At 38.7% G+C, this 13,533-nt stretch overlaps 1 protein-coding gene across 1 annotated transcript in view; it reads right to left on the bottom strand.

Annotated features, from left to right (window-relative positions):
- The window catches only part of gabra2b (gamma-aminobutyric acid type A receptor subunit alpha2b), a 68,898-nt gene that overhangs the window by 15,133 nt on the left and 40,232 nt on the right, over positions 1–13,533 (bottom strand). Inside the window, exons 6-7 of the mRNA XM_088343309.1 lie at positions 12,993–13,075; positions 12,090–12,233 (exon numbers count right to left, since the gene is read on the bottom strand). Of these exons, the coding sequence (XP_088199435.1) occupies positions 12,090–12,233; positions 12,993–13,075 (227 nt within the window). The remainder of the gene's footprint in view (positions 1–12,089; positions 12,234–12,992; positions 13,076–13,533) is intronic.

Here is a 13,533-nt window from a genome sequence, read left to right as displayed (position 1 = left end):
GCTTCCGATCTGCTTCCTGTATGTAAAAGCGAGCCGTTGCACCCCGAACGCTTTAAACGTAACAAGTAGGACACGAACGTGCGACCGAATCGTACGAATTTTGCGGGTGTGCTAGGCTACGTTCGCATGTTTATGCAAGATGTCCGTCCCAGTGACGCCCGAGAGCACATTTGCTCGTGCCAAATGACCTAGTTTGCAAGTACGCTACATTAAACCCTGACACACCAACTAATGAATGATTCATTCCAAGCCAGCCAATCAGATAATGCGGGGCGACGAGTAAAAGCCAAGAAACGTTGGCATTTTTTTTCTCCTATGAAGGCCTCATACATCGCTTATCGCGTTTAGTTCATGAAAAGGGAGTCGCGGTGAATGAAATGGATGCCGGGATTCCCTCGGTGGTGAAAGGCAGTCGCTAGGGAAATACATTATGCTGAAGGGAATTTGAGTTAAAGTATTGAAAACAACTCATAACGGATGTCTACTTCATTTGGACTGAGGACTACTAAATTACTTTGTTTTCTCACTTTACGAAAAACCCTTTTCAAATTCGTCCGACTGTAATTAAAGATTTTTTTAATGATTCAGCTGCAGGTTATTTTTTCATTTACAAACTTTATTAAGTTTGGACGACAAAATGTTGCAGTCTTTAGCGAGTTTGATCACATTACCCCGATTTTAGCTAACCTGCATTGGCTCCCTGTTAGCTTAAGATGTGATTTTAAGGTTCTGTTGTTATTATAAAAAATCACGCATGGACTTGCTCCCTCATATCTTTCAGATTTAATTTCCCTCTACGTTCAGGTCCGGGGCCTTCATTCTGAAAAGGCTGGTCAACTAGTGATCCCAACAGCCAAGAAGAAATCCGCAGGTTCGAGAGCGTTCTCCATTCGGGCACCGGTGTTGTGGAATGTTCTGCCCCCTGAGATTCAATCTGCAACCTCAGTGGGACTGTTTAAATCTAGGCTTAAAACACACTTCTATTCTCTATCTTTTACATGACCTGTATTTCCTGTTGACAATATCTGTATTATTTGTTATTGCAACATCTGTTGCAGCCTGGTCATCCTGGAAGGGGGATGACCTCATGTGCGGTCCCTCCACCAAGTTTCTTTATTTTCCACATGTTGAGGTTTTTGAGTTTTTCCTTACCCTCATATAGGGGGTGTTGTAATAATAGTCTGTGGTTTGTAATAATCTGTGGTCTGTGCAGCCCTTTGAGACTCTTTGTGATTAAGGGCTATACAAATAAACATGACTTGACTTGACTTCATCATAAAGTTATTCAAATTTGATCTTAATAATAGTTGTGTTTTTATTCGCTAATCGTGTACATAAAAATAACAGTTTTGAGAGGATTGCAGTAGACTTCACACAGCAAACAAATTAAAAAAAATATATACATCATGTGAAGTTAATTTATTGTATTTTGTAAAACCCTGGTTCATCACGGTTAATGGGGAGTAGAAATGGAAAAACTCTAAAAAAAAAAAAAACGCCCCTATCTTTAATAAGCGCTCTGCCAGCCCCTTCTCTCTGCAATAATCGACTGGGGATAATGGATCACAGCTTAAACAGCGCAGTTCGTTTTAGGTGGCCCACAGTGAGACGCTTCAGCAGCCTGTTATTTTAGAGATTCAAATAAATAAATTACAGTTCATGACTTTCTTGAACAAAACAGATCTATTCAAGTATAGATAATTCTTTTAAGCGAGTAGAATCAGAATCTATTTGTGTATTAAACCAATGTATCTATCTTTTTATTAATTTATTTTACAGTAAATACAACAGACTAAATTCCAATTTATGGGTTTGATTAAGCGGATGAGCAAAAAATGTGTAGTTTTATATAGCTAGCTATCTGGCTACCTTTTTAGCTCAGTTGCTCACTCTCTACCTAACTAATTAGCTGTTAACCAAGCCACCTAGCTAGCTTTTTACCTGTTTTGCATCCTATCTGGGTAACATTTGACTATTTTGCTCATTATCAAGCTAAATTTTGGGCTCCTTTCTAATTAGCTTTCTAGCTATGTTTTTTACTAGTTTAGTTAGCTATCTAACTCCATGTCAGTTTTTTACCTTTTTATCTTTCTAGATAACTATCAAACTACCTTTTAAGATCTTTACCAAGCTACCTTGCTAGCTTTTCAAATTTTTTTTTGCATGCTATCGAGCTAACATTTTGCTTTTTTTTTTTTGCTAGTTATAAAAGCTAAATTGTTGGCTCCTTTCTAGTTAGCTGTCAAGCTTTGTTTTTAGCTAACTATCCAGCTATTTAGATGGCTTTTTACGCTTTTAGCTAGCTTTCTAGCTCCCTTTCAGGTTTTTTGTTTTTTACCTGTTTACCTTTCTAGCTAACTGTCAAACTACCTTTCTATCTATTTAGCAAGTCATCTGGAAAAGTTGCTGTTTTAGAAATTCAGGTCCAAGTGGGTGCTATGTATTTAATAACAAAAAGTAGCTCTCAGCTTGAAAAAGGTTGGCGACCCCTGGTCTACATCACAGTTGCTTCTTTTAGGTTTGGTTGGATTAGTTTTCTCCTTGTGTGGGCCGAAAGTTTAGAGGGACGCCCAGGTCTTGTTTGGTTTCCAGTGGTTGTATGCTATCTCCATTTTAATATTATTCCTTGCACAGTGGTCTAGGAGATGTGTAAATGTTGCAAAATCATCTTGTATCCCATTACTGCTTTGAACTTCTCAAATACTTTATCCTGGACGTGCCTTGTGTGTTCTTTGCTCTTCGTAATGCTGACATTGAGGTCCGCCCAGTAAAAGTGGGCTGCGGACGGTTTGTCGCAAGATCTACCAACAAGTTATTGGTTTAACTGGGAATCCGTGGCCGAAGCCTGCATAAAGCCATTAGAGCGGCATCAGAGGCAGCTGGAAAAAGCAGCCAGTGGCTATTCATCAGGAGGAAAGACCCCTGCTGGGCCCCCTAGTAGCAAGTCAGGAGGTATGCGGTCAGCTTAGGCTTGACTTAGGGAAAAGGACGCCCATGCATTGCACAGTCCCAAGGAAGCAACTCTCATGAATGATTAGGACTGTCACAAGCTCGGGGCTGGCGATCCCTGGTGAGGGCGTCTACTGTTGTGGCCTAAACGCCCAATGACCTAGGCTGATACTACCGATGATGCGTCCAAATTACAACTTAGCCATCCACCATTCCGCCAGTAACCACCAATACAACACTCTCAAGTATGTGCCAGCACAAGGAGTCTACATCCATCCTGTATTCTGTAAATTAAACTGTTCTCCAGTGACTCCTTTCAGGAGACTTTTAAGCCCATCAAAGAGCAGGTGCATTTAAACTGAGGTTTAATGACACATAGTTGCACTTTGCTTGTCATGTTTAGTCATTTTGGTAGACATCGGACCATTTCGAAGTCATCAGAGAACTTCTACAATCGGTTGGCTGAGCGGAGAGAACTATTTTTTATTGTTTTCAAAATAGGAGAGAACTATTTTTCATTGTTTACATTCAATACAGTTACGTGCAGTCAAGGTAGGTGAGACCGTATTAAAAAAAGAATAAGTGGCTCACTATTTTTCATTATTTCAAATATAAAATTTTGAAATAATTTGGTTCCACTTCACGATTGTGTCCCACATGTTCTTGATTCAGAGAAAATATTTTCAGTTTTTTTTAGCTCTAAGAATGGAAGCCTGAAATGCGGCAATACAACAAAAAGTCCTTGGGGGGGCCATACTGGGCACTGCACATCAATCAAGTAGGAGTACTGGACTTTACTTATGAAATAACATCCATTGAATGGTTAGCAACTGGTTATTTCCTTCCTGGAATGGTCCGGACATAATTAAATATGATTTCCATGAATAAAAAAATGATAAGGCCTACTCCTCGAAGAGTGACGCAAAAAATGAGGAGAACCTTGGAATAAATGAATGAGGTGCACGACTGAGTCCTGATACATATTTGAAGCTTGACAACTGGCTGGAAAGATGAAAGCAGCTGAGATCTCATGACACTCCCCTCGGTGTGGTGCCGCTTCCGCAGCTAAATAATAATACTGCTAAAATTAGATCAATGCCGTCTTGAGAATCACACACCGTTTTAGCTCCCACATCTGCTCCACAGTCGTCTTTGTAAAAACAAACATCCAATGCGATGTGCAGATGAGGGTTTTTTTCTTGTAAGGAACAAAAACCTTTAGGGGGATACATGCCGAAATGACACCATTTTTGGGGGTGTTGTTTTAAACAAACTGCCCGCATCATAAAACACATTTTGGGGGAAAAAAAGAATAAGTGGCTCACTGTTTTGTTTAAAAAAAACTGATCAATTGTAGAGATTGGAGGTTTTTGTGCATAAAATGACACACTAATGAAACAATATGAACTAGGTTTTGGGGGAAGGTTGTTTTAGATAATATATCCCTGATGGCAGAATCGTCTTGGGATCAAGGGATCCCAGTTCGAATCCCGGCTCGTCCGTGTTACATGTCGAAGTGTCCTTGGGTAAGACACTGAACCCCTAGTACTCCCAAAAAGCAGGTTAGCGCCTTACATGGCTGCAAGGCCGCTATTGGGAAATGTGGAGCACATTGTAAAGCGCTTTGGGAAGTCATTGACTTGAAAAGCGCTATATAAATGCAGATCATTTCATTTCATTTCATTTCATTATTGTAAATACATTTATTATTATTCATATGATAAAATATTTGAATTAGAATTTGAATTAGAATTGTTTTAGTTATATAGGGTTCCAACAGTTGAATAAAATGTTTTCTTTGCTTCAAAGAGTTTTATTGCCTTGTGAACCACTCAACTATTCACCTGAGAAGAGAAGCTGCTGTTCTTTTTGGTGTTCCTTGTTTTACGACGGTTTGTTGTTTGATGTTTTATGGTGTCCTCTGGCTATGTAAAACTCTCTTCCCACATCTACCTTGTGACTCAAATGTTTGTAATAATATAAGGGAGCTATTGCAGTTCTGGTCAGACGTGAAGCAGGCTTTGACTGTGAAGCATCTCCAAATGGGAAAATATTGGTCTTTTTTGTCTCTCTTATTTGGTGTTTTATTTAGAGACGTAAGGTAAGAGATTGCAGTAGCTCAGGAGGAACCTCTGATGCCCCCAATAAGAAGGTAGTTGCCTTGCAGGGTTGACGCCGCTCTCAGTGTGTGTGTGTGATGGGTAAGTGTAAAGTACATTGTAAAGCGCTTTGGGAGGTCTTCATTGACCTGAAAAGCGCTATATGAATGCAGACCATTGACGTTTAGACCTTACAATTCCCTTTTTGTCTTGTTTTTGAACAGTGTTTGTCAATCGTCTTTTAATCGAGGCACATTTTTTTCCATTAAAATATTTCGGGGAACACCGTCCGTCTAAAATGTTGATTTTTTTTTTCCGGAACCAGTTTTTTTGTTGTTGTTGTTTAAAGTATAAATTATCGTGTTGCCTAAATTGGCAGTATATAGGTTTTCTTAATATGTGGCTCAGGACATGATACAGATGATCCGTTTTGGTTGATAACTTTGCTTCAATTTGGGATTTTATTATACTTTTATTTATTTTAGTACATTTCTATCTTGGTCTGCTAGAAACAACCAAAAAACAACCCAAAAAACATTTACAATGAGGAAAATTATTTGCCAGAGAACAATTTTTGTTTTTTATTTCATTCTGACTATTTTTCAGTAAAATAAGAAAATAATTAAAATCAGCAAACTTATTTGCATAAATTTTACTTACGGTAATTTGATTTGCTTCTTTTTTCCCAATCAAATAGCAAATAGCTTAATCTAACAGAATAAGTTGTTAAATACACTGTGCTACCTCATATCAGTGAAAAAAAAGAGTATTTTGCTGCCACCTACTGATATGGACAAATGATACAGTTATTCTGCGGAAATAAAAATAATATAAAGCAATGGCTTCTTCTTTTTTTGCATAAACATAATCTTTCAATTTAATGCTGCACACTTGACAAGGTCTTGAGGCACACCAGTAATATTTCAGATTTATTTAAAAAAAAAAAAGAACATTGTGTGTTTCACTTTCAACTAAAAATACTTTGTCTTTATTTTTAAATATCTAGTTTAGAATTACACTTTTGAGAGCAGTGGCTTAACAAAACTAAGCCATTTTTCAATCCATCCATCCATTATCTACAGCGCTTATCCTCAGTAGGGTCGCGGGGGTGCTGGAGCCCATCTCAGCCATTTTCGGGCAGTGAGCAGGGGACACCCTGAACTGGTTAATTTTTCAATTAATATTATTTATTTTGATTTTACCCAACCAACCAATGTAGGGTTAAATAAACTTAACTCTGTTTGTCCAAAATGAGAACTCTAAATTGTTTTCTTATGATCTTGTATTTAGGACACAAAAATCATGATAGGCCTAAGATTTTTGAGTTCTAAGCTCGGCCCGAGACTCGGGTCGGGCCTAAAATATCAAACATTAGGTTTGAGTTTGGTCCGGGTTTCTCTGTTTCAAACATTTAAAAAAATTATTCCCCCTTCATCATTCTTTGCTTCTTTTTTTTTGTGGAGGATCGGTGCATCTCTTGCAACCTTCCTCCTCCCGAGTCCTCACAAATATAATATGTCAGGCTCAGTCCGTCAAATCAAGTTAATCAGCCAAGCTAGGGCTGGTTCAGGCTTTAATACCCGCGGTCCTTGTTCGGGTTGGAATTTTGTAGGCTCGAATATATCACTACTAGGCGGGACATCCATTTTTGTCCTCCTCTGTAAGCATCACAACAGGAAGTACTACTTGCTGTGATCTGTTCAGCACTGTAGAGTATTCAACGTTTGGTCAGAATTACGTTTTGCAATGTCAGAAAAAGATCGAACAATGTCAAAACATGTGAAGTAATTACTGTGTCTTAAGTTCTTCACACATGTTATCTGACTGATACTGCTGGAATGAGAGGTTGAGGACGGGGCCTATGGCTTCATTTGCGCATCAAAGGTTGCCGTGACCACAATACCACAGGGGGGGTCGGCCCCTCCCAGGAGACCAGAACCCAGAGGTAGTACACGTCTCACCTCGCAAGGGCAGTCTAAATTTGGCCAGCAACAAGGAAAGAGCGCATATCCTAACCATAAGAACCGGATTAAAATCCTGGCCGGTCCTGACCAAGTCTCAGCTCAACAAGCAGCCAGAGAACCTTGCAGCCAAGCTTGGTCAAGCTTGTGGCCAAACCAGTGGGACAAAGCCAACAACCTCAGAGAAGCCTCAAGCCACCGGCAGTCAACCTCTCCTTTAACACTCTGAATCCTGTGATCCTCGTCACAACCGGCTCTCAAGCTTACCAGGATTTCTCTTCGCTCTACAGCCGAGGACATAAAGACTGGGCCGTCATTGACATGGAAGCAGAACTTCACAGAACATCTCGTTGTTGCTAGGTATTGCATACCTGTCAACCTCCAGGGCTCCATGCCCTTACAAAATGTTGTATTTTCCCTTACCAAATACAAAATAATTTTACACCATATTTTTTTTTTCAAACGTGTTTATTTATGTAGTTTAACATGGTATATTGTACATGCGTTTCGTTATATCATATATATTGTTAATTAATATTTTGTTGTGAGATACTGAGTTGCTCGACATGAATGAGGTTTACTATAAAAAAAGTTAAAAAATTAAGTAGCTTGGATGTTCACCGTAGAAGGAAAAAATACATGCAAATATAATTAAGTAGAATAATACATTTTCCTATTCAAATTATTATTCATTTTCTGCATTAAATGATTGTTGGTAATATACTGATTAAAGGGATAACCACAAACCTGTCTTTTTTCATTATCTCCTTTTGTACTTACTTTTTTTCTTAACTTCTTTATACAACATAATAATTGGTAACATAATACATCAAAGGAAGTGAGCCGTTTGAGAGCAGGCTCTCTTTAATGAGTTAAGCCGAAAAAGCCGGTTCTCTAAAAAGAGACGGACTTCCTTCCACTCCTCAACTACCACATGAAATCCTATGTTTTTTAAGACCACATGTATTTCAAATTTACTTAATCAACCCCTGATCAGAATGATGCATGATGGGAAATCCCCAGGCGGCAGACGCATGCGCCCAGTAGCATCAAACCGCTCGCTTCGTTTGAAACGAAAAAAAAAGATACTGAGATAGAGGCTACCGCGGCGAACTCCTTTGACCTGATTGATTTGCCGTTTCGTGATAGTCGGTGTTTACCGGATGGTACCCATAATTGACAAATTTGCGTTTTTCCATACAGTTTTTCTTGTACGTCGTACACGTCTTAAAATGCATACTAAACGTACTTTGTACGGCAAAAATGTACAGGTTGACAGGTATGGGTATTGGTGTGATGTAAAAAGGGGAACTCTATCAAAATACAATAACGTAATAATCAAGCCAATGTTGTTGTCTATCCAAATGGTGCCAGTTTAAGTTCTCAGCTTCGAGTTGTCTTTGTTTTATTTTCTTATTAGTGTTTTGCGTTCTATTCAATTTTTTTCAGTAGATAATTAGTAGAAGAAAATTCCATAAATCCAAGAGTGTGCGTGATTAAAGTATATTGAACGATTTAAACGATAAAAGCGTGAGTAGCCACCCTTAAGAATAACTAATCAAGGTTTTTCATCCGTTTTCCTGACACAATGATCTAAAAACGTAAGTGGTGCTCCAAAAAGGCGAGACGCGTTTACAAAAGTATAAACTCGGCTATTCAATTCAATTGGTCAATAAATTGTTTGTTAGAAAAATTTATTTACCACTCATTTTCGCTACAGCACTAAATCAGCATCCTTCGTTTGTTTTTATCGCCCTTCTATTCATTCTAACCGAACCCCCTTTGCTCACGTGCAGAAAAACACCAAAACGAAAGACTGCATCCGAAGGTTTGCCCATTTTCATTCTCTGTGGGGAGCATCGGGTAAAGTGGAAAGGCTTGTAGGAGCGGCAGGCCACGTGTTATGCCGCTTCGGGGTTTCTGCAGAATGCTAAGTGGGTATTAAGTGAGGCTTTTGGATATGAGTTTAATTTGTTGTCGACGATGCTTTTACTGTATCTCGAATCATGTCTTCCCGTTGAAACATCGCCAATCCGTTAATAATACAGCACTTTGGACCAAGGGTGTCAAGCATACGGCCCGTGGGCCGGATAAAGCCAGCTGACAGATCGAATCAGCTGGCCGTTGTCTCTGTCTTTACACATGTTTTAAGACGAATACCCGGAATATGGCAATAATACAACTTTTTTTTCCCCAAATTTTGAAAAATAGCAAAAATATTTTTTTTATCCCACTTATGCATCCAAGGGTTAATACTATTGACGTCCCTTTGAGCCGTCAAGCTATTGAAAAGCAAAGAAGTCAAGGCTGCCCATCTTCCCATTTCTTCTCTGCTTTTTGCATATGATGTGGTGCTGTTGGCTTCCGTGATCTTCAGGTTTCACTGGAGCGGCCAAGATTAAGGTCCGCACCTCCAATTTCGAGACCATGGTTCTCAGCCAGAAAAGGTGGCATGCTTTGTCCAGGTTGAGGATAAGATCCTGCTCCAACTGGAGGAGTTCAATTATTTCAGGTTCTTGTTCACGAGTGAGAAAAGTGCAAGAGAACATAAGCCGCTATGATCGCAGTTTTGAATGTGTCCACTTGACGTCGCCAGAGCCAGGCTCCACTCCCAAAGAGACTGTAGCTGTATTTGCAGACAGCCATTTATCAACCAGAGAACGTTTGATGTCATTGAGATTAAAATGAAATCATGGTAATAGAAAGCAGACAAAAATGTTTAAATCATTGAATCAATCATTTCAATTATTTACACTTAAATGAGTGTTAGTGTTATTTTTGTCACTTTCCAGTTTGCAGGATTCTCCATGAATTAAAGAGGCAGTGCGCAATATCTGACCACTAGATGTCACTTTATTGTGCAGTGCAAGTAAAAATGAATAGAATTGTAAATTTTAGAGAGTCAAAGTGACCAAACTGCACTATCCTTTCTATATTACTCTCTTTTCCCCTTGCTATTTCTCTTTCCCCATATTTTTCTCTCTCTCACTCTCTTTCTTTCACTGTTTTCCTGTCTTTCTTTCTTTCTTTTGATCTTTCTTTCTCTGTTAACTTCACTTTTAACTTCTCTGTTAACTTCTCTGTTAACTTTTCTTTCTGTCACAAGCCAGGAACAGAGACAGGACCCAGTAGCGTTTGTTTACTCAGTTTTATTGATAAGAGGGAGAGAAGGGCTTGCTTCCACGATCCGAGGGTCGACGGACAAGGCTAGCAGGTGGCTTCTGTGTCGAGCTAGGATGAACGTAGACTTTAAGGAATACTAGTCGTTAGCCGGGACGGGAGAGCAGGGGCAACATCAAGTTCGGAAACGAGGTTGGCAACAGGTGTCAGGCAGGTAGCGGGGCAAAACAGGTCGGTTATCGGGAAGGCAGAACAGGGCAGAGTCAGGTCCGGAAACAGGTTGGCAACGGGTATCAGGCAGAGAAAAACAGAGCAGGAAAAGTGTCTGACCGTGAGAGCTTGCCGAGCTGGGAGCAACGGTACGCAACGATCTGACAGGGATCTCTTGAAAGCCGAGGGTTAAAAAAGAGTCTATTAGCCAATCAGCTCTCAGGGCTGTTGGCGCCAATTGAGCAGTCACAGGTGCCTTAAATTGGCAATCATGACACTTTCTTTCTTTCTTTCTTTCTTTCTTTCTTTCTTTCTTTCTTTCTTTCTTTCTTTCTTTCTTTCTTTCTTTCTTTCTTCTTTTAGTATTGGACACATGCAATGGGAATTTCATAGAAAACCAGTATTTTATTCTGACTATTATTCCACACTCTTGTTCAATGTTTTAAATATTACATCATTTTCGCATTGCCCAATCATGATGCTGTTCTTTGATATCTACACCCTTTAGGGCGTATCTGTTTTTATAACCCAAGATATGTAAGAAAAAAGGCTCTGCCATTAATTAAAAACCAGTTCAGGGTGTCCCCTGCCCACTGTAATAAAAAGAAAGGACTCAAGGGATAACCTCTAAAACAGGTCAGACTTCCTTATCTGAAAGCTTCTCTCACTGTCCTCATTGCAAATATAAAACCCATCGATGTCTTCTCTCTTTGTTCATGTGTCTACTAAAGTTTATATGTGTCATATCTATTGCAGGTTATTGTGCAACTATTCATGTAATGAGCAGATCAGTCGTGTTTTCTTTAAGCTAGCAATGGGAACTTTTAAAGCAACATTCTTGGTTTCACTATTTAATCTCTTTGTAAGACCTTTTAGTCTTTGAACTTTAACTGGGGGTCACATAAAATTTTTTCTCATGCTTTAAAATAAATAAATTGTCCTAATTGCAAAAACTGCTTTAGATATGAAATAAGGTGAAACTATAAAGGCTGTGCGTCATTTGAGCATTGCCCGCGTTGAGATGCAAAACCGTATTCGGGTGCCATTTTCCTTTTTGGCAGGGTGATTGGCACATGAGAATGGAAAACCCAAAGTGTAGAGTCCAGATGAGACTAAAATTCATAAATGGGGGTGCAAACCGCTCAACTATGTAATTGTTTACATATACGCTGTTTGGAAAAGATTACTGGAGTTGTTGAAACACACCTGTGCAGTCAACCGGTGCTCTTTTTTAACCCGAAAATGCTGAGTCAACAAAACCAAAAGTCCTAAGTCAGGTTTTGGGGGGGATCTTTTCACATCTAGGGTAATCTACCTGACTGCCTGTGAAAGATTGTGGTCATATTTAACTCTTTCACCTTTTTTTTGGGTGGACAGACACACAAAGAGGCAAACAAGCTATATGCAGTATATACATACTTAGATCTCAAGAAAAAACGTTATCACTACCCTGGCTTTGCTCTCAGGTGATAGTTAAGTTTACTCATACACGTTGGACTCTTGTGTCATAAATCTCCGCTCATAGAATATGGTTTGCATCTTGAAAAATTCAGACTCTTAAGGGCCTTTGTATCTAAGACACAAATGTGTCTTAAATAAGTACGTGAAATGACGACTTCTATTCAATGATATGCAGTCTGAGATTGGATCTGCAAGCTCAGGATCGGTCAATATAAGCTGAAGAAGTCATCATGGATTTTTTTTGTGATATAAGTCCCTCCAAATTTGTTTCCTCAGAGAATGGACTTACCTGTACTTGATTTAATAGTTTCCTGTCCTGCAGTTTGTCCAAGTAAGTCGTATTGATTCAGACGCGAGCTTTCTCCTTCCACTACGACGGAATCTGAGGCATTCAAAGTCCAACGGTAAGTCACTTCCGAGATTGTGTAGGCATCTATAGAAGGGGACAAAACGCACGAGAGGATAGAAAATAAATGTCTACTAACACCTGAAGTGATTTATATTTGAAAATATGAATACAACATGAACATGTTTTTTCTTGGATCCAAAAAGGATGTTTTTCTTTACATTAACTAAGCCTGTAAAACGGCATTTACATTATACATATTGTTAGAATATTGAAATTTGTCACAGCATACATTCATATCAGCGAGATTGTTTTACCCTTTTCATTCTTTTAAATCACTACATCAATATCTTTATGAAGTTAATCATTTTGTGCTAATCAATGAACTTTATGCTTGTGCATATATTCAAATTTACTTATTCCATTATCTACTTTTTGTTTTATTCCCAGTTTCTACATTGTTTTACGTAGTGCTTGAGCCTTGGGAATTTTCCACTAACTTCTCTGTTCCGCCTCTTTGGTGTATGAATAATTATCAGTCATTTTGAAAAGAACTATTACAGCCTTGCCCGGTTCTCACAAGCCCAAAAAATTCTGTTTTATGTGTGTTCGTTGTAATAAAAACCTAAACTGCTTACTCCAGTGCTTGTTTTTACCCATCTGGTCTTGCAACCCAGATGTTGATTTGAACACGCAAAGGAAGAAAACATATGTCATCCTTCAATAATTACATAGATACGTATTTATTTATATCTTAATATATTTTTTTACATTTGGATTCTGTGTAGTCTTGGTTGAATGTATTCATTTCAAACTGTATTAAAAAATCGTCATCACATTACTCACAGCTGCCAAATTTCAGTGGACAGGAGTGAAAGTCCATGGGGAAATCCTCCAGATGCATTGGGCACTCTGCATGCACGGTTAACCTGAAGTCGATTCACAGACAATACAGTTTGAGAAATGCATGAAACATAAAAACGATATATGCATCTTCCAAAAACTCACTCAGCTCCAAATGAAACACACATTCAAAGTGATCTAACAACACTATTTTTCTTCTAAAATTTCTCAAAAATGCAGGTTTATCTAAATTTTCATGTATTTTCCTTAATATTCAAATACATTTTTTAGGGGGATTTCTATGAATACCGTTTTTTTTTACCCCTAGGAGGCGCTAAAAAATACACACTGTCCCTTTAAGTAATGACACTTAACACATCCCGTGCCATTCCTATGCCTGTCAAACCTCAGTTGACATTTTAAACTGAGTGATTAAAACATAGAAGCATTTGGACAGGCCTGTAAATCTTTCCTAAAATTATCACTGAAAAATCCAGACTATTAGCCCCTATCTTTTTGATGGGTTTTGAATCATGCGACTTAT

This window comes from Urocampus carinirostris, chromosome 9 (assembly GCF_059441175.1).
Source record: "Urocampus carinirostris isolate Australia breed hairy pipefish chromosome 9, RoL_Ucar_1.0, whole genome shotgun sequence".
Taxonomy (NCBI): Eukaryota; Metazoa; Chordata; class Actinopteri; order Syngnathiformes; family Syngnathidae; genus Urocampus; species Urocampus carinirostris.
Note: the sequence above shows the minus strand (reverse complement) of the source record. Positions and strands in the feature narration are given on the sequence as shown.